This window comes from Dicentrarchus labrax, unplaced genomic scaffold (genome assembly GCF_905237075.1).
Source record: "Dicentrarchus labrax unplaced genomic scaffold, dlabrax2021, whole genome shotgun sequence".
NCBI lineage: Eukaryota > Metazoa > Chordata > Actinopteri > Moronidae > Dicentrarchus > Dicentrarchus labrax.
Window position 1 is genome coordinate 6,767,132 of NW_026136716.1, and position 27,475 is coordinate 6,794,606.

The window sequence follows — 27,475 nt, forward strand, 5'->3', positions numbered from 1 at the left end:
CAGAAAGAGTTTAATACCTGGAAGATAAAACACAACCTTCATCTGAATGAAGGCAGATTGATTCAGATATCGCTTACAGACAGTTCTGTTTTTAAGATACAAGTTTACTATGATGCAAATAACTCGGGTGACTCCATACTGTATATTCAAATCAACATTTTTCCCATAATCCCTCTTTCAAGTATACGATCACCTATTTAGAAGAATATCCAAATACAATACAAGTTTACAAAATCCTTAAAAGTACAACAGAGCATTTCATCTATTTCAGTATTTCATGATGCAAAACATATCAAACAAACGATCACCGAGGCAACTGAGCTGTATGAAGTTTTGCAAACCAAAAAAGAGAAAAACATTGACTTCATTTTCAAATAAATAAACATATACTGGAGTATTCAAGAAAACCTGTTTCTGAGTTATGTCAGCTCCCAGTTGTTTCCTCCAGTGTAGCAGCAGCAGCGCCCCTGCTGTCTGTACAGAGAAGTGTAAAGCTTACAGCACCTGGTATTCCCAGGCGGTCTCCCATCCAAGTACTAACCAGGCCCGACCCTGCTTAGCTTGCTTAGCGACATCGGGCGTGTTCAGGGTGGTATGGCCGTAAGCGAAGGTTCATATCACAAAGAGGCTATTTAAAGATGCTGTTATATGATGTAGTCTTATATTTTTATATGTAGATTGTTTCTAAACAAGATGAATAATTGTACAATAATATAAAATATCCATGATAACACACAGTGCATCTCCCTGTCATTGTTACATTATTATATATCATATTAAAGCATTTATCAACTCTGATGTATTACTATGGAAGCTGTATTTTCATGTTGTAGCTGCTGGAGGTGAAACTGCTTTAATTACTTTATATACTGTTGAGTAGTTTAATCTGGAAGATATCACATTAAAGTAGTGGAGTAGAAAATAAGAGGAACTACAAGTACCTCAAAATTGTACTTAAATAAAGTAACTGAGTAAATGTATTAGACTGTACTCAGTTGTATTGATGTAATCAGAACTTCTTACCCAGAATTTATAGAAATATTCTGATATTTGTTTTTATGTAAATACACTCAGATGTTCATCGACATCTTTAAATATGCTCTTTGTGATATCTTCCAGATTAAACTACTCAACAGTATATAAAGTAATTAAAGCAGTTTCACCCTCCAGCAGCTACAACATGAAAATACAGCTTCCATAGTAATACATCAGAGTTGATAAATGCTTTAATATGATATATAATAATGTAACAATGACAGGGAGATGCACTGTGTGTTATAATGGATATTTTATATTATTGTACAATTATTCATCTTGTTTAGAAACAATCTACATATAAAAATATAAGACTACATCATATAACAGCACCTTTAAATATCCTCTTTGTGATATGAATCTTCGCTTACGGCCATACCACCCTGAACACGCCCGATCTCGTCCGATCTCGGAAGCTAAGCAGGGTCGGGCCTGGTTAGTACTTGGATGGGAGACCGCCTGGGAATACCAGGTGCTGTAAGCTTTTACACTTCTCTGTACAGACAACAGGGGGCGCTGCTGCTGCTACTACTACACTTAATAAACACAGAAGATTTATTTTTCTTCTTTAAAAGGTCGAACAAAAAGTTAGGCTACAAATGGAGTCACTCATTAATCAGTTACATAAAATACAAATGTCAACTTAATCTCACTATTGTCAGCAGTTGTGCTTCAGATTAATTTACACAGAAATACAGAAATAAATTAGAAAATAGATTTATAGATATTTATGTTTTATGTTTAATTACCAACTTTTATTAATGTATTTGTACATTTAATAATGGATTATTTGTTTCTGGGAAAGTAAAGATATATATCACACTATTTTATTTTTACATAGATATACAAATAACAAAAACAATTATAATAAACATCAATATTAAGGCTATTATTATTATTATTATTATTATTATTATTATTTAGCTTTAAATAAAACTACGTATAACTAACATCAGTTTCTGGTTGTCTGTCTTTATGCTGGTGGAGTTGTTTGCTGCCCTCCAGTGGTCACAGTGAGGAACTACAACAAAGCGACACTCAAGTTAGACATGATCACATAATGATAACACTTCCGGCCACTGCTTTCAAAATAAATCCACAACCCAACTGAAAAAATCAGTAACTGATGAAATACCAGAAATTATTGATGTCTCTACACAAGAGGTGTCCGCATATTGTCCAAATATGTCTTTTAAATGAAGATACACCACTCTATATCATTATTAATGTTTGGTAAGATAAGTATCGGGCTGTATTTTTACCGGTAATAAAAAGAAGAACAGAGTGAAACGTCTGTTCTCCATAAACAACCTTTGTGATAACGTTAGCTAACTGTTAGCGAGCAGAAAACGTAAGATGGAAAGTTGTCTGACAAACAGCTGGTTTAACAGTTTATCATATTATTTTTTTATCATATCATAATATTTTAAACCTGCAATTGACAAAACCCGACACTGAGATCAACGTTGACGTCAGTAAAACAGTATGTCCCAAACAGGTATCCGTATTTGAGTCTGTCCGGTTGTCTGACGCTAAAGTTAGCTCAACCAGCTACAGAGAAATTGGTCCCATTTTTAAAGAAATTGGTTAAATTATCACTTACTACAGCTTAAGAAACATCTGAAGTGCAATAAAAAAAATGCAAGTACGATATACAAATGATTAATCTTTCACTACAACAGAAAAAAATATTAATTCTGTTCGTTTCTAATTGTGTTTGGTAACAGATTTATTTTGAAAGCTTTAACCGGAAGTTGTAGCATTGTTGTCATCTTATAATGTCTAACTTAACTTGATCACCTTGGTGTAGTTCCTCATTGTGGCCACTGGAGGGCAGCAGATACTCTTCTTCTTATTCAAGGGATCGTTAACAGTCAACAAAACGCAATACATTAGTACTAATACTTATGCTACATAAGTCATTTGTAATAATAACACTAATATTGACTTGTACACTTAAATATGAATAAAAGGCTGAGATTGTTAAATTATTCCTCAATAATTCAACTTTTTTTTGTCTTTTTTTTTTTTTAAAGTACCATAAAGGGAATTATATCTGAATTTAATCCGACAGCCTTTGCGTTATAAAGGACAATAAAATAACGTTGAATCTTTGTAATAAACCAGATTTATTGTAGTGTTGTAGTTCCTCGTTATGACCACTGGAGGGCAGCAAACACACGTTTCTAAATACGGTCAGTGTCAGCGGTCAGATCCAACAGTGTAAAGACAGACACAACACCATACAAACGTTTCCGGTAAACCCTTTCAAACTAAAACAACTGACAATAGTAAAACATAATCAACATTAATATTTAGGGTATTATTATTATAATTATTATTAATAATAACACAACACCAAGAGACTAAACACAGAAGCCCTTGAACCAAGAAGACACCAATGTCTCAAGAGTGTGTCACTGAATTGTGTAGATGGACGTTCAGAGGAAAGACTATAAAGCTCTAGAAAGGAGGGTCACAGTGTCTCTCTCTGTGGCTCCTGGTATAAGAAGTTCAATCCCTTTCAATGCTGTAAAGGACGAGAGGAAAAGGGAGAGAAACTGGAGGAAAATAAGATGAAGAACTGAAGTTTCTTGTGAGTTGTAAGGTCACTGAGAGGCTGAAAGGCCAAACAAACAAACAATCGGTCAAATTCACTCGAGTTACATGAGGTGAAAATAAAAGATTATTGTGAGAAGGAACATGGTGTTTTAAACTGTTGTTGTTGTTTTCTTGCTGTTATTGTCAGAGGAAATCAACGCCACCTGTTGATGAACATTCAGTGAAAGCGACAAGCGAACAGCCTCTCGAACAACAAAGCAGTCCCTTCAGAAAAACGCGATTATGCGATCACATAATTCAATGCATAATCAGCCAAAATACGCATATTTATGCGGGGGCTGCATTTTTTCAAATTCGCCGCATAAATTGCCGATTTCTGCGCAAAATGTTGGCTTGCATGATTTCATAATCCCTGCATTTTCGTTGCAAAAAAGTCACATATATCTTAGCAGAAAGTTGAAAAATTTTGCGTTTACTTCAAACAAGAGCAGCCATTTTCCCCTGTTGCCATGGGAACATTATGAAGTGACATAATTACGTGACGTGAACATCATCGAAAAGCTGCAAACCCCGCGATGAAGCCATGATGAAGCCCGCAAATCAGTCTCATTTTCCAACAAAAAGATTGCACTTTTTTGTTACCAGTGGGATAAATCATACTAGTTTCAAAAACCTTACAGTTGTAAGTATATTAGTAGTATGTAAATGTACGTTACAGTAAGAGATTGCACTTTGTGCATTGGAAGCACTTATTTTAACAGAAGATGTCTGTTTTGTATAGCTACCTCTGTAAAACAGGAAGCACACATTTTTTTTTTTATATTTTATTTATTCATTTTTACAGAAGTTGGAGCATATTCCTTTTGTAAAGCTACAGAACTTGTTTGACTCATCAATGTTTTGTAAGTTTGAGCCATGTGTTTATTAAGGTCTGAAATAAAACAAGATGAGAACTTAAATATTCCCAGCACTTTCTGTGATGTAGTATGCTTGCTCATAGGAAGTAAAAAGAAATGACTCTTTACATTAAGGTAGTAGCCTAGTGAAACAGGGTGTTGGGGGAATCACTTTTTTTTTCTCTTTTTCATCAAACCGCAGTTTTTGAAAGTTCCCGCATATTCCATCGCATTTTTTAAGAAAACGTGCTGCATAATCAAGGATTTTTGCCCGCAACAGTCACAAAAAAACTCTGCATTTTTCTGGAAGGACTGTATAATATATATAATTTAGTGAAGTGATGACCCCTGCTTGGGGACATATTTGATGGGTATTTCATATTAGAATTAAAACTACAATAAACCCACAATAAAAGTGTATACTTTTCAATTCAATTCAATTCAATTCAATTTTATTTGTATAGCGCCAATTCATAACAGAAGTTATCTCAGGACACTTTTCAAATAGAGCAGGTCTAGACCGAACTCTTTAACATTAATTACAGAGACCCAACAGTACCACCATGAGTGACTTTTCTAGCACCTGTTTAAGTTGCGACACCCTGTGAAGCTTTGGCGACCCCTAGTGGGGGTCCCGGGCTCCAGGTTGGGAACCGCTGTAGCGAAGAATACAGTAAAGAGTGAGATGAAAGAAGTTGAGCTCCGTTTATATTCATAATCGTGGCCTTCACGATCCCTCGGCCGAGAAGACGACATGCTGCGGTAGCCGTTTTAAAAATTCCCGCTCCCGTCAAAAAGGCCTACAGTGTCTACAAAAAGCACATTAGGATGACTTAAATGTGTGTTAGACTATACAGGAGTAATGTAAGACACATACCGCAGCAGCACGGTGCAAGATGGCTACAGCAGCGTCTGATTGTCCGGGGGCCGTGGCTGGCGGGTTTTGGGTCAGGGGAGCCTCAGGGTCCGCGGTCTGTGGCTGGCTGCAGAATTTCTTTCTGTAATTTCTGTGAAAACAAGTCAATTTAATAGTGATTTTTATTTAAGATGTAAATTTCAAAGACGTGAAGACAGACTATGTTCTCTGCCAAACAGTCTGTTTGTTAAAACAAGTTGAGACTGTCACAAACCGCAGCCGGAGCTCCGAGGAACCAAAGCAGAGCACGTTAAGTGTACAGTACATGCGCTGTTATTCTTTATGACGCAGACAATGTATGTTTGCTGCTCACTTGGAGTTCAATCAGACCGTAATTAGGAGGCAGTGCTAAATGCTATTGTTTGTTTGTTTTATTCAATGTAAATGAATTGTTTGGTCAATATAAGAAAGACAATCTATCAATCAATCTCTGGGTCCTTTAACCCACCAGCCAAACAAAGGCCTCCAACCCTGTGGAGATGCTGCATGGCTCAGCTGAACATGTGGTCCAGCTAGTTTAGTGAGTGCAGTCAGAATGAACACTGCCTACAACCTGATGCACACATTATCTGCACTAATAGGACACAATCTGAGCTTCAAGGGCAACATACATGAGCTCCAAACCATTAACTGTGCAAGAAATGAACAAGTTTGAACAACACTTACTTCTCTCATGAAAGAAATACCTGGCTCTTCTTCTTCTTCTTCTCTGGATTTACTGGCAGATCACAAACAACCTCAGGGTGCACGTTGCCACCTACGGCACAGGAGTGTGTAGCAGCCCCACAAGCATTAGATGCTGTCCTAGCCATGCCTGATTGGGAAATTTGGTACACATTTCACACTTTACACACGCTGTTAAATATCTGTTCTGGATTCATGAATGAGTAAGAGAAACAGAGTGTTGCCAAAATCTGAAATGTAGTGATTAAGACTGCATAGACAGAAGTGTAGACAGGAGATGACTACTGGAGCACAGTAGTTGGAGCACATGAGGATTGTTTGGCGTTAGACTTGCCAGAAAACTGTGACGGGCAAAATATAAGCTCATTAAATCAAAAAGAGGATTTTCAGCAAAAAGACAATGTCAGGTTCAACTCATATTATTCCATTATACATTATATCAGAATAAATTCTTAGAAGAGTATCCAATGAGGGTTTCATGTATAAATAACACATTCGTTCTTCAAATAGCTCTGTGTTTAGGCCAGCAGGTGACCTCAAAGTCCTTTAACGTTCAGTGAGCTTAGCTCTGTGGCACAGTAACAGTGATAATACCACAATCCTCCAATGACGGAGGATGGAGATTACTGTTCCACTTACAAATGTACCTGAGGATTTATTAGTGATAATGTAAATCAGCAGCGATATGCAATACAGATATTCAGCTCACCTCACTGTCAAAGGTTGTTATTGACCTTTTTGCAGAAAATCCTTAATTTATCATTCCTTAAATAAAGAAATAATAAACATCACTGTATAAAACTATATAAGCAATTACCAAATACTATTAAAACAATCATATTAACAAGAAATGGTAGAAAACATTTTGTTTATGTGAGTTTTTTATGAAAGGCAATCATTTTCCAGATGTATGTGAATACTTAAAAGGAATTAGTTAGTTGTTCTTATGCGACACAGCTGAAATAATAAAGACAGAAACAGACATACAGATGAAAACAAGGACACCAAAACTGAACATAGATAAATAAGATAAACAGAAAAAGAAAGTCTTCTTGCTGTTGAAGTTGACACCTTTGGGTTGTCGCTTGTTTGATTTTTCTCAGGTGTCAGTTGTCTGATCTTCTCCTGCTTGAGGTAAAGTTTCTGGAACCTTGAGCTTTAAAAAAAAGACAATGTCAGGTTCAACTCATATTTTTCCATTATAAATTATATCAGATTAAATTCTTAGATGAGTACCCAATGAGGGTTTCATGTATAAATCACACATTAAATTTGCAAACAACACAATAGAGAGAAGTTACTTGTGAGTGCAGAGTCTTACTGTTTGATTGTCTTGTCTTTCTTTTTTTCTTCACAGGACATGCTGAGGTATTTATAAAAAGACAAAGACGAAGAAACCTGAATTAGTCATTTATTCACGGCTGCTGTTTGAACAGATCTGTCAGGATTCAGGATGCTACATGTTACCTCTAATGTATTTGGCAGACAGGATGATGATGAGTGCAACAAGACAATAAAAGGCCACTATCAGGAGCAAAATCATGTCGGGTTCTGTGAGAAAAACATTCATAAAGCAAAATAAATACTGAAAAAAGACAATACTGAATTGAGACCATCTAAACATTCACTTACTGTGATCACTCTTATCAGTCCCAGATACCTTAGCAAAACCTGGAGAATAAAAAAACAAACAATCATAAAGTATTGATCAGTCTCTGAATGTGTATGTTTGGAAGTGTTTCTCACCATCAGCAGACGACTGTTTGACCTCAGGAATCATCATAAACACCTCTATCTGAGGACCAGAGAGCACTCGCGCTGCACATACAACCTCTGGGCTGTTGCCACGGTAACCAGACAGCACAGCTGTGGTGGTGGCAGCGACTGTACCGTTGGTGTTGGTGACACTGACAGAGCTGTAGTTTGAGAAGTGGAGGTCTTGTTGCAGGACTCTTAATGTTACTGTGGGAGCAGGTCGACCTGTGGCCGAGCAGGACACAACTGCCTCTTCAGGAGAGTTTGATTCTCTAACATGTAGGATGGGTTCATGCAGCTCTGCACAGGACACACAGGGACACACAGGGACACACAGCACATTAATGAAGGTGTTACAAAGGCACAAAAGTCACTTGTTACTGCTGAGGTGCACAAAACGACCAATGAACAGTGTTGGAGCTAGAACAAATACTCAAGGAGGGACACAAGGCTTTTAGCAGGGCAGCATCAAATTACTGGAAACTTGATGTAGTAAGTGAAAGTGAAAACATTCTGCGGTATGGTGCCACATAAAATTCAAATAATCTGACTAAAAACACAAGGACTAATAACTCAGTTGTAAATAAAGGCCATTTTACACTGACTGAACAGCATCAAACCGGCTCATTGAGGGCAGTCAACTGTCACCCACTCTCTAAAATCCCTGGCTGCTAATAGGATGTAAATATTCAGCTATAGCTCGACTAAATTAAACCTACAAACAACCTCTTAAAGTTTTTAATTCCCACTTAACTTGTAAAACATTACTTAACATCAGTCTGTTACAACATTGAGAAAACACTGACTGTTATACAAATGAGGGGGCACAGTGAATGAAGTTGGAGGGCACTGCCACCTGGTGCCCCCTCAAAGAGCCGACTCTGGCAATGAAACAGGTTAAAGTTGTAATTTAGAGGAAGTGTTTGTTCCACTGCACTACAGAAGAGATTATTAATTTGGAAATGTCTCTGATAATGCATAAAGGTTCTTACCATAGAGTTTGATGCAGGTTGTACCTGTGAGACGACCTTCAGGGGTGTTAAACAAACAGTGATAGCAGCCTTCATCCTGCTCTGTTAGGTTCCTGATAACTATGGAGTTGTTCTGCAGTCCAGCATCTTTAAACTCCACTTTATCAATAAAGTCAGGATTCACTCTTGGACCAAAGAGTTTGGAGTAGGTAGCAACATTTTCCTCCGTCCCAGGTGAACCTTTCTGCCATGTGACTTGAACAACATCTTTATTTTGCATCAGCTGACAGTTTAAATGAGCCTCTTCTCCCACTGCTGCCATCACAGTCTGCTGTGTCTGTACCAGAGCTGTTAGACCTGCAGGAGATGAAGCAACAGAGAAGTTTCTTCAGCTGAGGGTGCATGTACACTTTCATACTGGAAGTCCAACTTAAGTCTGATTTTTTGTTGATGCATTTCTTCTTTGCAAATATGATATGAAATATAAATTTAACTATGTTAGCGCCTTTTTGCCGCAATGTAAGATTAAATTATTCCCAAATCACAGTGTATTTTTGTACTAACAGTGCACCAGTACAGTATGTAACAGCAGGTACGAGGAAACACGATGTTAAGTTAGGAAATATGGAGGAAACTAATTGCTCTGTACCTATTCTAATATGAAGGGGTACATGAGCGTCTTTGCACACAGGTCTTAAACACTGACACATGCTGGTAAAATTTGCCCCTTTTCCAGTAAACCAGCTGACTTTCTCACAGCTGCTTCTTCCTGTCTGCTCAGCTGACAGTCGAAATTGTCTGCAGATAGCTTAGAAGATATGTGCTGAGTTTAAAGTCATGATATCACCTATAGCTCGCTGTATTATATTTTAGAGTCATATTTAAAGTTTTTCAACGTTTGCATACAGTACATACGAATAAGTTGATCTTCCTCTTCAACTTCCTCTGCTGCAAGTTGAACACACTTCTCTTTCGCTGTATTTCCTGGAGACAACTGCAACGTTGTTTTGTGCCACAGTGAGCAACATTCAACAACAAAAGCTGAACAATCTCAGGCTGCTTAAGTCCCCTTATGGAGAATAATGTTGTGTTAGAGCTCTCACATTGTGACACAAAGCAGAGACTAGACTGCTACTCTAATATAATACAAGCTACACAATTCTCACTTCAACAGTATGGAGCCCCTATGAGGCAAGTTTCTCGTGCTCACAAGAAAGTCTTCCTTGCAAAAGACTATTATAACTCATCTTACTTTAAAGATTGGCAGCAGAGGTGGATATTCTGTGACATTTTGCCTGGTGAGTCCCTGACTACTAGACTTCAAGCTTGTGGACAAAGCAGGTGGGAAACTTTGTTGTTCTGTCTCTTTGTTGATCTCCTGTGCTTCCAGCTCTATGGGCAGCACCATATCCACCTCTTTATATCCGGAGATATCAGTGTGTGTTTCTACTGCTACTCCACTTCCCCTTCCAGATGTGATTAATGACCTTTGTGGATGTGAGTCATTGGTTAGGTATGTAGGATGAGTGTGTTGATGCAGGAAGAGAAAGTAGAAGATTAACTATTGAACTATTATTGTTTATAAACTATTATTATTAGACACTGCTTTGCTTTTTTCACCCACAGAAACTCCCTTACGTGCTCCTGAACTATCACCTCTTTAAAGCAGTGAACTCCCATATGAAAGGGCAGTAAGGTGCAGAAAAAGTACCCCAAATCTTTTATAAAAAGACAACTATGTAATTTGAATTTCCTCTTTTGTTCTTGTCTGTCCCTCTGCAGTGTTAGTAAGGCGTTAGGCTGTATGATTTGTGTGTAGCCTTCCCACTGGATTTACACCCTTGGTACAAAATTTGATTGCAAACTGGGAAGAAAGCTGTACGCATGTAAGAAAAATAAATGACACAGAAGTCATTATGTTCTTACCTTCCTTGAAGAGAAAACTGAAGAACAGGAAAGGGAAACCTTTAAATGCAGAGTGTATCATCTTCCCACCATCTTTGAGTTCAACCTCAAAAGAAGTAAGAAATGAAACATCAACTCACACAATAAGCTTTTTCTTTCTTTTTTTAACCATTTAAAAATAACCACATATTGTTGTAATCTATATTGAGGCTGAAAAAACAAAAAAACAGCTTAAGTTTGGATTCTTACTGCAATGTAGTATATTCAATAATATTTGTATAATCTGTTTTATGAAAATGTAAAAAACCCCCCCCAAAAAACAGAAGTTTGATCACATTTACAATTTTTTGCTATTTAGAAAAAAGGAATGATGCTGACCAAAGATAAATCCTGGTTTTAGTGGCTGATCAAGATAACAGTTTTACTCATAGTGATAGTCAAAACAAACACAGATCAATTGAATGTGTACAAAGTTATTCTCCCACTGAATTAAAACCAACCTGTGTTGAACTCCTTCTGCCTTCCTTGAGTTTTAAAAGTGTCCGGTTGTCGCCTCCAACTAAGTCTTTGTTGTGTAAAGTTTGGTTTCACTTGCCACCCTCTATGGTTTGTAGGGTCAGATATCTGCTTTAATTCAATGTCAACGCCCTCCTCCGATGGCTCATCATCTCCACAGTAAATCAAACAGCGACCTCCAGTGGTCATCAGACATCTGCAGCTAACCTTGAGGCACAGCTGGGAATAAATCACATCTAAATATGACCATTACTGTTGTTGTTGTTGTTGTTGTTGTTGTTGTTGCTATAATTAGAGGCAGTAGAAAACACGATAGCAGTGACAGCACTGCCAGTAAGTTTAATTAAATTTAATTCATTCTTAATTTATCAATAAAGTAAGGATGCACTCTTGGACCAAAATGTAGGTGGCAATATCTATTTACCAACAATAAGGCAACCAAACATATATATGGACCTCATTATAAAATTATGACATAGGACTTTTTTTTTTATTTAATAAGAGACATAAACAGCATTTACTGCCCCTAATACCTCTGCAATGGCACATCCGGACCAATCAGAGAGAGGCATTTTCTCTCTGTAATATTGTGGCAGACAGTAAATGAGCATTTAAGTTAATAATTCACCACATTTTGGTCCCCTCAAAAAGTTTTGTTTTTGTTTGTTTTGTATCCAATGATATATATTATTAATAATTAAAGGTTCCTATCACTATCACCCCCATACATATGAATGAAATTAGTCAAATCAATCTCCTCTCAGAATGAGCCTGTATTTGTATATTTATGATCAGTTTTTCCTCTTTCTTAAAAATATATTTATCCAGTTTTTACAGCAGGTGTGATTCAGTTGTTGTTATTGTTCTGCTGTGAGGAGCCTTAATTCTTTTAGATATAATCAAGGACAACAAGGACATTGAACACAAGTGAAATCACAACATTAAGACGTCATGTTTTAATGAAGTGAACAAAAATAAATAAATATATAAATAATAAATTATTAAAAAACTAAGAGAGTAGATCACAGAAATCATGAAGGACCTCCATGAAAATCATGCACAGGTTAATATTCCCAGTGTTTGACAGGGATTAGCACACTGATGCAAAACAGTATTAAATGCACAGCCAGCACAGTTACAGTCATACAGTTGTCATATCTGAGGGTAATAATAAATAACATTTGTAAACAGAAACACTGAACATTTTAGTGCAAAACAAATACACATAATATTATGCAGACAATAATATGTCTAATATGTCACATATTATGTCTAATTTAAACTTTATAGATCCATATAAATGGTTATAGAGCTTCTCATTTTGTAATATAACCTGACTGCTTCATATCATATTTATAGATCTATAGATAGACTGAAACATTTTGCAAAGAGTAAAAACGGAAGAGTCTCCTCAAAGTGAGACTGAACAATAAAGTATAAATCTTCTTCATCTGAAGAAAAGTCAGTGTTGAACAAACATTTATCAATGATTATTGGTATTATTTGTTATTATCTGAAAAGATCTCAGTCAGTCATTACCAACTGGGAAATGCAGTACAGCAGTTTAAAAGACGTTGGTTCATCTGATCTTGAACTGGTTGCCTTTATTCTTAGATAGGAAAAGGCAGGGAGAGAGAGAGAGAGAGAGAGAGAGAGAGAGAGAGAGAGAGAGAGAGGGGATGACACACAGCAAAGGGCCTGATGTTGTCTTTTGAGCAGGAATGTGATGACTGCAACACAAACACAAACAAAGGACACTACCATGAACAACACAATGATGAAAATGAAATCTGTGAAAAAAGAGGAAAATTAGTGACAAACACTCAACATTCATAAAGAAACTACAGATCAAAAGGTAATAACTGAGAACACTTAGAGGTTAACTTACTGAAATAAATGTGATCAGACCCAGATTCCTGAAACCTGAAAACCAAAAAAGACATGAGCTATATAGTATTGATCAGTCTCTGAATGTGTATGTTTGGAAGTGTTTCTCACCATCAGCAGACGACTGTTTGCCCTCAGGAATCATCATAAACACCTCTATCTGAGGACCAGAGAGCACTCGCACTGCACATCCAACCTCTGTCCTGTTGACATGGTAACCAGACAGCACAGTAGTCGTGGTGACAGCGACTGTACCATTGGTGTTGGTGACACTGACAGAGCTGTAGTTTGAGAAGTGGAGGTCTTGTTGCAGGACTCTTAATGTTACTGTGGGAGCAGGTCGACCTGTGGCCGAGCAGGACACAACTGCCTCTTCAGGAGAGTTTGATTCTCTAACATGTAGGATGGGTTCATGCAGCTCTGCACAGGACACACAGGGACACACAGGGACAGACAGGGACACACAGGGACACACAGGGACAGACATCACATTAATGAAGGTGTTACAAAGACATCAGCTTCTGACAGGATACTTTTTATCCAGTATGTAAGTTTTAGAAGAGATTAATATTGGAAATGTCTCTAATAATGAATAAATGTTCTTACCATAGAGTTTGATGCATGTTACACCAATAAGAGCACCTTCAGGGTAGGAATTAAACAAACATTGAAAGCAGCCTTCATCCTGCTCTGTCAGGTTCCTGATAACTATGGAGTTGTTCTGCAGTCCAGCATCTTTAAACTCCACTTTATCAATAAAGTCAGGATTCACTCTTGGACCAAAGGGTTTGCTGGAAGTAGCAAGAGTCTTCTCTCCCTCAGGTTTCTGCCATGTGACTTGAACAACATCTTTATTTTGCATCAGCTGACAGTTTAAATGAGCCTCTTCTCCCACTGCTGCCATCACAGTCTGCTGTGTCTGTACCAGAGCTGTTAGACCTGCAGGAGAAGATAGTTTCAGAGATGTGGCTTCAACTGAGTGTGTGAGGTAATAACCAACCAGGCTGATGTGTGTATTTCCCTCCAAGATTTTACTTTTGGGGTGGATTGTTGCAACCTAAAATGGCAGCCAGCATTTTGACGATTATTGGTTGAATTTGCACTCGATGTATGATTCATCACTAAATTAACAATCACAATGTGGTTGTAACAACTGTGGACAAAGCCAGTCTGTTTACTGATCTGCTTTTAGCACTATGGACAGCGCAACACCTGTCAGTGGCATCAACAGATGTGGTTATTGAGTTTTCTGGATATAAGGTTTATGTGTGTGAGATTGAGAGAGAAAGAGAAAGTTAGGATGCTGCTTTGTCTCCTCACCCACCCTCCCCAACACACAATGTTGACCCATGACTGCAAGCCTCATGATCAGCACCATGAATGAGGCATTGAGATGTGATAGGAGGCTACCCGCAGGAGAAATCGGTTACAGGAACAATTCAAGTAAAATGTATTAATATATCAATATATTAAAAGTAAGGCAACGCAGCAGCACAAGGACAGAAATAGAGTGCAGTCGGCTACACAGTACAGATCAATATAGGGTGTAAAATAAATAAATAATACAGGCATCTAAAACCAAAATAGGAAGAGTAAGAGTGACTGTAACTACTGTGAATATTTAGAAAAACTGTAGTGAATATAAAGGTGTTTCCCTTCAACTCAGCATCACTTACCTTTAAATAAGCCAATAAATATGTACATCTGCAACATCCTTCTCTTCTCCACTGCTGCAACAAAGAACACTTTCAGTTTCACTTGTGAGACGACGTAGATATAAAGCGATAGAAAGAAAGAGGGATGGAGGGGAGTGGTTGGTGGGAGAGGTTTCCTCTGGGGTTCTTTAAATGACCACATATCTGGGAATCAGAGATGGATTCATGTTGTCATTTCATTTACGATGCTGGACTATCAAGGTAAAATAAATAAAGGAAAAGGGCAAAAGTATTTTAGAAAAAAAAGTGTATCTCAATTAGATTCAGTCAGCAAGTCTATTACACATGTTTTATAATCCTCCTCTACAAGATATTTAATAAACCCTAACCCTAACCCTGTTGCCATCTTTCCTTCTGTGTGGCAAACACTCACTGTGGACAGGTAAGTTCCAGGTAGACGATAGCCTGTTGGTCACCGTGGCTGCCATAAACACTATTAACCGAACATATAAAAATATGGGCTTCAGTTTTATAGAATCACAAAAGACTCTTTCTTAATAAGAAATTGCTAATTAGTTGTTTAAAATGAAATATAAACAGCGCGGGACTGTGACTAGCTACCTAAAAAAGCGGACCGCAGTGAATATAAAGGCGTCGCCCTCAGATCAGCATCACCTACCTTTAAATAAGCCAGTAAATATGTAGACCTGCAACAACTTGCTCCGTTCCTCTGCTGCACCAGGAACACTTTCAGTTTAGCCTCTGAGAAGCCTTTTAAATATGTGAGACTGAAAGTGATAGAGAGAGAGAGAGAGAGAGAGGGAGGGGGGGGGTGGTGGTGGTGGTGGTGGTGGTGGGTAGGTGGGGGGGGTGATGGTGGTGGGTAGGTGGGAGGGGGTTCCTCTGGGGTTCTTTACCTGACTACATATCTGGGAATCAGGGATGGATTCATGCTGTTTCAATTCAACTGAACTGGGGTCACATTTCAGGACTTAAAGGAAGAGTACGCTGAATATATTTTTACATGACAAACGGATCACATTTATGATGCTGGACTACATCAAGGTAAAGTAAATTTAATTTACTTTGACTTTAAATTTAACAAGACTAATGTGTATTAACATTAGTCTAACTGATGTCATTATTACTGACAAAGAAACAAAACTCATCAGAATCATAAAGTATTGATCAGTCTCTGAATGTGTATGTTTGGAAGTGTTTCTCACCATCAGCAGACGACTGTTTGACCTCAGGAATCATCATAAACACCTCTATCTGAGGACCAGAGAGCACTCGGGCTGCACATCCAACCTCTGTGCTGTTGCTACGGAAACCAGACAGCACAGCTGTGGTGGTGACAGCGACTGTACCGTTGGCGTTGGTGACACTGACAGAGCTGTAGTTTGAGAAGTGGAGGTCTTGTTGCAGGACTCTTAATGTTACTGTGGGAGCAGGTCGACCTGTGGCCGAGCAGGACACAACTGCCTCTTCAGGAGAGTTTGATTCTTTAACATGTACGATGGGTTCATGCAGGAAGAAAGAGGGATGGAGGGGAGTGGTTGGTGGGTGGGGGGTTCCTTTGGGGTTCTTCACATGACCCCATATCCGGGGAATCAGAGATGGATTCATGTTGTCATTTCATTTACGATGCTGGACTATCAAGGTAAAATAAATAAAGGAAAAAACAAGGAAAAAGGCAAAAGTATATGTAAAAAAAGAGTATCTCAATTACATACAGTCATCAAGTCTATTACAAATGTTTTATAATCCTCCTCTAATACAAGATATTTAATAAAACATGTCTTACCAGCCTCTTGAAGTATCTCAGTAACACAAACTCAGTGTTTAAATCGTCTTAAACTCTTGTGTTTACTAGTTCTTCATTATCTGCACATCCCCGTTAACAGCTCTAAAATAACCTCCATGTTATTCTTTGTACACCAGAGGGATTCATAGTTAAGTTTAAAAAGTCTTTATATGATACGTTTGTGGGATTAACCCCATTTACAGGCACAAAAATGACCAATATAGAGGATTTACACAAGTTCACAAGTTTAATTCTTACTTGTTATTTTAACAAAGCCATAATATAACACTATTCATGTTTAGGCACCCTTTGAATGCTTCTTTGGCATAATTAGATGACACAAGTTACAAATACTCAAAATACTTCACATATTGTCAAGTCACAAGAAAGGAACAACACTACATACTAGTGTTGTCTTGAGTATGTACATACACTGGTTAATGTAGTATAATGGTGTGTTCACAACTGAAAAAATATAACATATAAAAACATGTACACACTAAATTATATAAAAATGGTATAAAACAGTATAAAAATCAGAGAAGCTGCCATAAAGTTATAATAATTGTCACAAACGATGACGAAACAATGTACAGGGACGAGATATTTTACCTGCAAAGCTCTGATACATCTTTTGTGTTATTTTGAGGCTCAACATATTGAACAGTAATCACCTCCTCCCACAATGACAATGAAACTGTGTCAGTCAGATTCATTCTACAGTTGTACTGATGTTGAAGGTGATGGATTCAGGTTATCACTTGGTTCAGTCTTCACAGGCGACGGCCGTTGTCTGACCCCATCGCTCTCCTGTGTGACCGAAGATGTTTCGGCCCTTCAGATACAAACAGTGTTTCATTACTATATGAATACTGCATAAATAAAGTAATCTGAACAGGTTATACACACACAGTGATCAGAATTTACTTTACACATGCAGTAAAGATTAATAGGTAGATATATAGACACAATGTGACAATATACAACAGAGAGAAGACAAATAATGTTGAGTTACAAGTGAAGAATGACAGTATAAAGAGTGTCTTACTTCTGAGTGTCGTTGGTTGTCGTCTCGTTCATCTCAGTGTCGCCGTGTGACAGATTGGAGGGTGCTGATGCAGTTAAAGCTGAACAACATTTATCAGCTTTCATAGACTGAGATTCAGATTTTGTTTTACGGAAATAGATTAATGCAGTAATTGGACCACAGACCCCGACCACAGAGAATACAATGATCAAAGTCCAAACTGTGAGAAAAAGAGAAAAATTAGATTGACACGCAGCAGTTATAAAACAACAACAGATCATATAGGAATATCACATCTGAACATTAACTTACAGAGATCCCTGTCTTTAGATCCAGATTCATCATCAAAACGTGTAAAAAGAAACAAAAAACATCAGAATCATAAAGTATTGATCAGTCTCTGAATGTGTATGTTTGGAAGTGTTTCTCACCATCAGCAGACGACTGTTTGTCCTCAGGAATCATCATAAACACCTCTATCTGAGGACCAGAGAGCACTCGCGCTGCACATCCAACCTCTGTGCTGTTGCCACGGTAACCAGACAGCACAGCTGTGGTGGTGACAGCGACTGTACCGTTGGTGTTGGTGACACTGACAGAGCTGTAGTTTGAGAAGTGGAGGTCTTGTTGCAGGACTCTTAATGTTACTGTGGGAGCAGGTCGACCTGTGGCCGAGCAGGACACAACTGCCTCTTCAGGAGAGTTTGATTCTCTAACATGTAGGATGGGTTCATGCAGCTCTGCACAGGACACACAGGACACACAGGGACACACAGGACACACAGGGACAGACAGGACACACAGGGACACACAGGACACACAGGAACAAACAGGACACACAGCAAATTAATTACATCAGTGGAGAATGAGGCAGATTGAGATACATCAATAGAGAATGATTATTAAAAATAATACACATTTCCCTCTCTTTTTCTAGAACTGCTGCCTTGATACAGTTACTGATGTGAGTGACAAGTAAAGCCGATAGCGCCCTCTGCTGTATGAATATTTAAAATGTTCTTACCATAGACCTGGAGACAGGTTATAGCAGTGAGAGCACCATCAGGGTAGGTACTGAACAAACAGTGATAGCAGCCTTCATCCTGCTCTGTCAGGTTCCTGATAACTATGGAGTTGTTCTGCAGTCCATCATCTTTAAACTCCACTTTATCAATAAATTCAGGAATCACTCTTGGACCAAAGTATTTGTTGTGGATGGCAATATTCTTCTCTCCCTCAGGTGAACCTTTCTGCCATGTGACTTGAACAACATCTTTATTTTGCATCAGCTGACAGTTTAAATGAGCCTCTTCTCCCACTGCTGCCATCACAGTCTGCTGTGTCTGTACCAGAGCTGTTAGACCTGCAGGAGAAGATGGTTTCAGAGGTAAGTAAGTGTGTGTGTGTGTGTGTGTGTTGTTCAGGCTGCAGTCTGACCTGTTAGCCAGAGTGAAGCACAGTGGAAATATAACTTCCCTTTTATAAATAATCTTTTTTAAATAACAATAATAATTGTAACATTTTCTGTTCGTTTCCTTCTGGATGCATTATTCTTCTGTAGCTCAACTATTAAAAATTAAGGTGAATTTGCCAATTTTACCATCAACCAGCTGAAACGTGTAAACTAAAACATTGTAAATGTCTTTCCTGCACAGTTTAGATCTTTATCCTTATCTTTATTTATTTATATTTTAATTTTTTTGGCGTGCTTTTTATGCACCAAGACAAATTCCTTGTACTTGGCAATAAACCCGATTCTGATTCTGATGAATCGCCAACAACGTGGTTAACTTAACTGCTGAATTACAGTAAACAAAGAACAACAAAGTCTCAGTTTAATTAAAATCATTTATTTATATAAAATGACAGAAACAAAAAGTATTAATCTTACCTTTCTGAAAAACTACAAACGTACAAAATAAATATAAAACTTCACGTTGTGTCATCTTTACTGAATCTACCGCCAACTCATTGAAACTGAAAGCTGTCACTGTACGTTAACTGCGTGCGCACTTCTGTGTAAAGTGGGGAGGCGGGTGTCATAGAAACAACTATTTACCAACAATGTAGAAACACGAGCTTTTACAGTATATAGAGAACATTATACATTTATAACAAAAGCCTATAATTCAATAATAAATGGTAGATAAACTAATTCGCTGTTTAGAATACGATATAAACAGCGAGTGACACTTATCACCCCTATAACAACACAATGGTACATCCCACTACTCAGAGATTTGGATTAGTTAATAATTAATATATTACTGTCTGACCTCTCAGTGCACTGAATGAGGGATTTCCACATAATAAAGTTAAACTTAAGTGGTGTAAATCTGTCTGTTAAGTCAAAAGATTGGAGTAAACAGCTCAAGAGTCACAAATAAAATGTCTCAACACGTTTGAAAAGTAACTGGAAGATTTGAAGATGTGGGTTTTCTGTCTATTTAGTCTTAATCACTACATTTCAGATTGTGTTTCTCTAACTCATTCATGAATCCAGAACAGATATTTACCAGCGTGTGTAAAGTGTGAAATGTGTACCAAATTTCCCAATCAGGCATGGCTAGGGCAGCCTCTAATGCTTGTGGGGCTGCTACACACATTGTTTGTTATCTGCCAGTAAATCCAGAGAAGTTAATGGTTTGGAGCTCATGTATGTTGCCCTTGAAGCTCAGACGGTGTCCTATAGTGCAGATAATGTGTGCATCAGGTTGTAGGCAGTGTTCATTCTGACTGCACTCACTAAACTAGCTGGACCACATGTTCAGCTGAGCCATGCAGCATCTCCACAGGGTTGGAGGCCTTTGTTTGGTTTATGGGTTAAAGCAGTGGTTCCCAACCAGAGATCACAGGGGGTGCGCACAACTTTGTCTGCTGTAAAATCCCAATAACACATCCAATTGGATAATCAAAACTCTGTATAATCCAAATTAAAACCTATTTTTGGTCCACATTTAAATTCATTAAGCTATTTATTACCTATTTAGTGTGTGTATGCGGGTAGGGGATTAAACTACTAAGTACCTCAAAATGATACTTTAATACAATAATTGAGTAAATGTATTAGACTGTACTCAGTTGTATTGATGTAATCAGAACTTCTTACCCAGAATATAAATATTCTGATATTTGTTTTTATGTAAATACGCTCAGATGTTCATCATCACCTTTAAATATCCTCTTTGTGATATCTTCCAGATTAAACTACTCAACAGTATATAAAGTAATTAAAGCAGTTTCACCTCCAGCAGCTACAACATGAAAATACAGCTTCCATAGTAATACATCAGAGTTGATAAATGCTTTAATATGATATATAATAATGTAACAATGACAGGGAGATGCACTGTGTGTTATAATGGATATTTTATATTATTGTACAATGATTCATCTTGTTTAGAAACAATCTACATATAAAAATATAAGACTACATCATATATCATCACCTTTAAATATCTTCTTTATGATATGAATCTTCGCTTACGGCCATACCACCCTGAACACGCCCGATCTCGTCCGATCTCGGAAGCTAAGCAGGGTCGGGCCTGGTTAGTACTTGGATGGGAGACCGCCTGGGAATACCAGGTGCTGTAAGCTTTTACACTTCTCTGTACAGACAGCAGGGGGCGCTGCTGCTGCTACACTGGAGGAGACAACTGGGAGCTGACATAACTCTTGTGACTCCTTACTGTGACCACGATACTCAAATTAACATTTATCCCATAATTCCTCTTTATTTTTAGAAACCAGATGATAACATATTCAACAGATGATCCAAAAACAATACAAGTTTTTAAAATTATTAAAAGTTCAACGAAGCAGACAGTAAATCATAGTTCAGAATAACTGCGAGTTCTTACGAAACATAAAGCCTCTTTATAGGTGATATAACAATATGAAGTCATATTTCTACACACAGTTCACAAGACGAATCATTTAATGATGACACAGTAAATGCAAACATAAAAGAAAATAAATGTAACAATGTGTTGAATTCACTTTATTTGTGGTTTGATTTTTGGCATTTTCAATCATCATATATGTCGCAGGTTTTATACAATAAAGCTGTTTACAGGAAACGGTTAAATAAAAGTATAAAGAGCTCATTTAAAACAGTGAAATTATCATTTGTGTATTTGTAGATTTATTCTGTTATTTATGGGCCGAACATTTTTTTTTCAAAGATTGTTCATACAGAGAATTTAGAGCATCACAAGTGATATCTTCACAATTATTTAAGCAACATATTTCATTCTTTCCCTCAAAAGCTGTATAACTTGGGAGCCTGAATAGCTCAGTGGGTAGAGCTGGCAGCCCCGTGTACCGAGGCTCAGTCCTTGCTGCAGCTGCCCAGAGCTCAAATCCAACCTTCAGCCCTTTGCTGCGGTCATCCCCTCTCTCTGTCTGTCTTCACCTGTCACTATAATAAAGGCAGTGTAGTGTTTAAAGTTTATGTATATAATAGTTCTTCCCTACTGTCCATGTCCTGCACACAGACTGGCTCATTTTATCCTCCCTGTATAACTCCTCTCCTCTGCCTTACTGAAAATGTCAGTCGGCCTCGATTAACTTTCATTTTGTTTTTGTGTCTTTGCCTCTCACAGAAAAACATAAATTCCTACAGTTAAAAAATGATGCATAAAATAATCTTTAGCTGTCAAATAATATTGAACTTCCTGGGTCCACGCTACAAGCTATATACATCAAAATACAGATCGCTATGATAGGAGCTTTTTCATATCAGGTTCTTACCTGATGAGTGGTTGGTTGGTTTGTTGGTTGGTTGATTCACCGGCTGTGGTCCAGGCAGGAGATTGTCGGCACCAGTTGGTGAAAATGTCTTCAGTGAAGGAAATTCTCTGAAGCTGCAACCTGCTGACACTGAGTTCCTTATATAATGTCCAGAAAATACAATATACACGGGCTGTAAGGGAAGAGGCTGTCACCCGTCACAAATAGATTATACACTCTGTTTGCTGCTGCTTTGACCAAACCGCAACTTTCTCTCCTGTGACCCAAGTTCTTGGTGTTAAAATGACAAACAGTGTCAAATACTAAGAAAACAAACAGGAACCAAATTAGACTGTGCTTTTAGCTGATTAGCACCTTTAACGTTTTTAAAACAACTTCCCACTTCATGCATAGTCTTAGTTGTATTTTTCCAGTACAACTTCCTCCTTTGAGCATACAATGCTCACACAATGAGAGAAAATCAAATACCTTAAACACATAGTTCAGAATAAGACAAAACACAACTTGTCTAGTGTACTTACTCAGTACCATAATCATGTTCTACTCCAAATGCATACCTGCTGTCTGTGTAAATGTTGGTGGTCTTTTCTGATGCCAACGTCCAGGCTTCAGTAAGCCTGTGCTGAGAACAACACCATGTCTGGATTTTAAAATGGTGTTTCCTGTAAATAAGATCTATCTTAATACTGCAACACAGTTGGTGAGGGGAGCACAGTAGCAGAGTTACAAGTAGTACAGTGTTTAACTGTGATAAAGAATTAAAATTTTTGTGAAACCAGCGAGGTTAAACTCTAAATATGACATTAAAGTGAGAGCAGTTATTGTATTTCTCCCACTGTAAGAAGACAGTGTTATAGTCAGTGATGCCTCAGCTAGAGAAGATTCACCATGTAAAGGGCTCAGAGGTGAAACTGCTTTACAACTTATTCAGAAAGAGTTTAATACCTGGAAGATAAAACACAACCTTCATTTGAATGAAGGCAGATTGATTCAGATATCGCTTACAGACAGCTCTGTTTTTAAGATACAAGTTTACTATGATGCAAATAACTCGGGTGACTCCATACTGTATATTCAAATCAACATTTTCCCGTAATCCCTCTTTCAATTATACGATGACCTATTTAGAAGAATATCCAAAAACAATACAAGTTTACAAAATCCTTAAAAAGTACAACAGAGCATTTCATGTATTTCAGTATTTCATGATGCAAAACATATCAAACAAACGATCACCGAGGCAACTGAGCTGTATGAAGTTTTGCAAACCAAAAAGAGAAAAACATTGACTTCATTTTCAAATAAATAAACATATACTGGAGTATTCAAGAAAACCTGTTTCTGAGTTATGTCAGCTCCCAGTTGTTTCCTCCAGTGTAGCAGCAGCGCCCCTGTTGTCTGTACAGAGAAGTGTAAAAGCGTACAGCACCTGGTATTCCCAGGCGGTCTCCCATCCAAGTACTAACCAGGCCCGACCCTGCTTAGCTTCCGAGATCGGACGAGATCGGGCGTGTTCAGGGTGGTATGGCCGTAAGCGAAGATTCATATCACAAAGAGGCTATTTAAAGGTGATGATGAACATCTGAGTGTATTTACATAAAAACAAATATCAGAATATTTCTATAAATTCTGGGTAAGAAGTTCTGATTACATCAATACAACTGAGTACAGTCTAATACATTTACTCAGTTACTTTATTTAAGTATAATTTTGAGGTACTTGTAGTTCCTCTTATTTTCTACTCCACTACTTTAATGTGATATCTTCCAGATTAAACTACTCAACAGTATATAAAGTAATTAAAGCAGTTTCACCTCCAGCAGCTACAACATGAAAATACAGCTTCCATAGTAATACATCAGAGTTGATAAATGCTTTAATATGATATATAATAATGTAACAATGACAGGGAGATGCACTGTGTGTTATCATGGATATTTTATATTATTGTACAATTATTCGTCTTGTTTAGAAACAATCTACAAATAAAAATATAAGACTACATCATATAACAGCATCTTTAAATATCCTCTTTGTGATATGAATCTTCGCTTACGGCCATACCACCCTGAACACGCCCGATCTCGTCCGATCTCGGAAGCTAAGCAGGGTCGGGCCTGGTTAGTACTTGGATGGGAGACCGCCTGGGAATACCAGGTGCTGTAAGCTTTACACTTCTCTGTACAGACAGCAGGGGGGCGCTGCTGCTGCTGCTGCTGCTGCTACACTGGAGGAAACAACTGGGAGCTGACATAACTCTTGTGACTCCTTTCTGTGACCACGATACTCAAATTAACATTTATCCCATAATGCCTCTTTATTTTTAGAAACCAGATGATAACATATTCAACAGATGATCCAAAGACAATATGCGTTTTTAAAATCATTAAAAGTTCAACGAAGCAGACAGTAAATCATAGTTCAGAATAACTGCGAGTTCTTACGAAACATAAAGCCTCTTTATAGGTGATATAACAATATGAAGTCATATTTCTACACACAGTTCACAAGACGAATCATTTAATGATGACACAGTAAATGCAAACATAAAAGAAAATAAATGTAACAATGTGTTGAATTCACTTTATTTGTGGTTTGATTTTTGGCATTTTCAATCATCATATATGTCGCAGGTTTTATACAATAAAGCTGTTTACAGGAAACGGTTAAATAAAAGTATAAAGAGCTCATTTAAAACAGTGAAATTATCATTTGTGTATTTGTAGATTTATTCTGTTATTTATGGGCCGAACATTTGTCTGTAATCTTACAATAAATTCTCTATTGTTTAGCAGAATTTGTAAATTGCTGTTTAAAATCATTACAGCAAAACGTTAATTTGTTTTCCCTATTTATCCTACATAGTGCACAGGCTTTCCATTTTTACATATGATTGTAATTGCATAATTGTTTATAGTTTTACCCCTGTAGTGACAACCTATGTCAATATAGTCAAACCTACAAATAACAACTGTAAAGACTCGCCCACTTGTGATTTTACGTTCTCCACGTACATTATTACAGAGGGCGTCAACTTCTTCATCATTGCTCACGATGAAGGTATTTATTGGCTTGCATTCTTCTCCATGATACTCCTCGTAGTCCTCATTGATTGGCTCCATTTTTGTATCACAGTTATTGCCTGTCATCTGATTGTCAACATGCTTCTGATAGAAGTCCAGAGCCTCAGTGAGCGCTGTGGCAGAGATCAGCACGAGAAGCAGACAGGCAGTTTGGATCTTCATGGTTCACTGGTGAAGGAAAAACAAAAGATTGTTCATACAGAGAATTTAGAGCATCACAAGTGATATCTTCACAATTACTTTACCAACATATTTCATTCTTTCCCTCAAAAGCTGTATAACTTGGGAGCCTGAATAACTCAGTGGGTAGAGCTGGCAACCCCGTGTACCGAGGCTCAGTCCTTGCTGCAGCTGCCCAGAGTTCAAATCCAACCTGCAGCCCTTTGCTGCGCGTCATCCCCCTTTCTCTGTCTGTCTTCACCTGTCACTATAATAAAGGCAGTGTAGTGTTTTAAGTTTATGTACGTGTATATAATAGCTCTTCCCTACTGTCCATGTCCTGCACACAGACTGGCTCATTTTATCCTCCCTGTATAACTCCTCTCCTCTGCCTTACTGAAAATGTCAGTCGGCCTCGATTAACTTTCATTTTGTGTTTGTGTCTTTGCCTCTCACAGAAAAACATAAATTCCTACAGTTAAAAAATGATGCATAAAATAATCTTTAGCAGTGAAACAATATTGAACTTCCTGGGTCCACGCTACAAGCTATATACATCAAAAAACAGATCGCTATGATAGGAGCTTTTTCATATCAGGTTCTTACCTGATGAGTGGTTGGTTGGTTTGTTGGTTGGTTGATTCACCGGCTGTGGTCCAGGCAGGAGATTGTCGGCACCAGTTGGTGAAAATGTCTTCAGTGAAGGAAATTCTCTGAAGCTGCAACCTGCTGACACTGAGTTCCTTATATAATGTCCAGAAAATACAATATACACAGGCTGTAAGGGAGGAGGCTGTCACCCGTCACAAATAGATCATACACTCTGTTTGCTGCTGCTTTGACCAAAGCGCAACTTTCTCTCCTGTGACCCAAGTTCTTGGTGTTAAAATGACAAACAGTGTCAAATACTAAGAAAACAAACAGGAAACAAATTAGACTGTGCTTTCAGCTGATTAGCACCTTTAATATTTTTAAAACAACTTCACACTTAATGCATAGACTTAGTTGTATTTTTCCAGAACAACTTCCTCCTTTGAGCATACAATGCTCACACAATGAGAGAAAATCAAATACCTTAAACACATAGTTCAGAATAAGAGAAAACACAACTTGTCTAGTGTACTTACTCAGTACCATAATCATGTTCTACTCCAAATGCATACCTGCTGTCTGTGTAAATGTTGGTGGTCTTTTCTGATGCCAACGTCCAGGCTTCAGTAAGCCTGTGCTGAGAACAACACCATGTCTGGATTTTAAAATGGTGTTTCCTGTAAATAAGATCTATCTTAATACTGCAACACAGTTGGTGAGGGGAGCACAGTAGCAGAGTTACAAGTAGTACAGTGTTTAACTGTGATAAAGAATTAAAATTTTTGTGAAACCAGCGAGGTTAAACTCTAAATATGACATTAAAGTGGGAGCAGTTATTGTATTTCTCCCACTGTAAGAAGACAGTGTTATAGTCAGTGATGCCTCAGCTAGAGAAGATTCACCATGTAAAGGGCTCAGAGGTGAAACTGCTTTACAACTTATTCAGAAAGAGTTTAATACCTGGAAGATAAAACACAACCTTCATCTGAATGAAGGCAGATTGATTCAGATATCGCTTACAGACAGCTCTGTTTTTAAGATACAAGTTTACTATGATGCAAATAACTCGGGTGACTCCATACTGTATATTCAAATCAACATTTTTCCCATAATCCCTCTTTCAAGTATACGATGACCTATTTAGAAGAATATCCAAATACAATACAAGTTTACAAAATCCTTAAAAGTACAACAGAGCATTTCATGTATTTCAGTATTTCATGATGCAAAACATCAAACAAACGATCACCGAGGCAACTGAGCTGTATGAA

At 37.7% G+C, this 27,475-nt stretch overlaps 2 protein-coding genes, 3 long non-coding RNA genes, 4 other non-coding genes and 1 pseudogene across 9 annotated transcripts in view; 4 read left to right on the forward strand and 6 right to left on the reverse strand.

The window, feature by feature from the left end:
- LOC127378394 (poliovirus receptor homolog) overlaps window positions 1-15,502 on the reverse strand; it is a 35,109-nt gene extending 19,607 nt beyond the window's left edge. Inside the window, exons 1-3 of the mRNA XM_051427210.1 lie at window positions 15,462-15,502; window positions 15,216-15,275; window positions 14,804-14,857 (exon numbers count right to left, since the gene is read on the reverse strand). Of these exons, the coding sequence (XP_051283170.1) occupies window positions 14,804-14,857; window positions 15,216-15,270 (109 nt within the window). The 5' untranslated portion in view covers window positions 15,271-15,275; window positions 15,462-15,502. The remainder of the gene's footprint in view (window positions 1-14,803; window positions 14,858-15,215; window positions 15,276-15,461) is intronic.
- LOC127378387 (uncharacterized) overlaps window positions 1-27,475 on the reverse strand; it is an 86,273-nt gene that overhangs the window by 45,046 nt on the left and 13,752 nt on the right. The window lies entirely within an intron of this gene.
- The window catches only part of LOC127378424 (uncharacterized), a 53,037-nt gene that overhangs the window by 9,194 nt on the left and 16,368 nt on the right, over window positions 1-27,475 (forward strand). The window lies entirely within an intron of this gene.
- LOC127379004 (uncharacterized) lies at window positions 493-606 on the reverse strand (annotated as a pseudogene).
- LOC127379011 (5S ribosomal RNA) lies at window positions 1,401-1,519 on the forward strand. Its single transcript, XR_007888265.1, has one exon. It is a non-coding gene; the product is annotated as a 5S ribosomal RNA (ribosomal RNA).
- On the reverse strand, window positions 16,818-17,941 carry LOC127378421 (uncharacterized). The gene is made up of 3 exons (XR_007888038.1): window positions 17,929-17,941; window positions 17,638-17,836; window positions 16,818-17,424 (listed from the first exon to the last, which is right to left on the reverse strand). It is a non-coding gene; the product is annotated as an uncharacterized LOC127378421 (long non-coding RNA).
- LOC127378992 (5S ribosomal RNA) lies at window positions 21,098-21,216 on the forward strand. Its single transcript, XR_007888248.1, has one exon. It is a non-coding gene; the product is annotated as a 5S ribosomal RNA (ribosomal RNA).
- LOC127379000 (5S ribosomal RNA) lies at window positions 23,789-23,907 on the reverse strand. The gene has a single exon (XR_007888256.1). It is a non-coding gene; the product is annotated as a 5S ribosomal RNA (ribosomal RNA).
- Window positions 24,422-24,540, forward strand: LOC127378993 (5S ribosomal RNA). Its single transcript, XR_007888249.1, has one exon. It is a non-coding gene; the product is annotated as a 5S ribosomal RNA (ribosomal RNA).
- LOC127378418 (uncharacterized) lies at window positions 24,941-26,767 on the reverse strand. Its single transcript, XR_007888036.1, has 2 exons — window positions 26,220-26,767; window positions 24,941-25,622 (listed from the first exon to the last, which is right to left on the reverse strand). It is a non-coding gene; the product is annotated as an uncharacterized LOC127378418 (long non-coding RNA).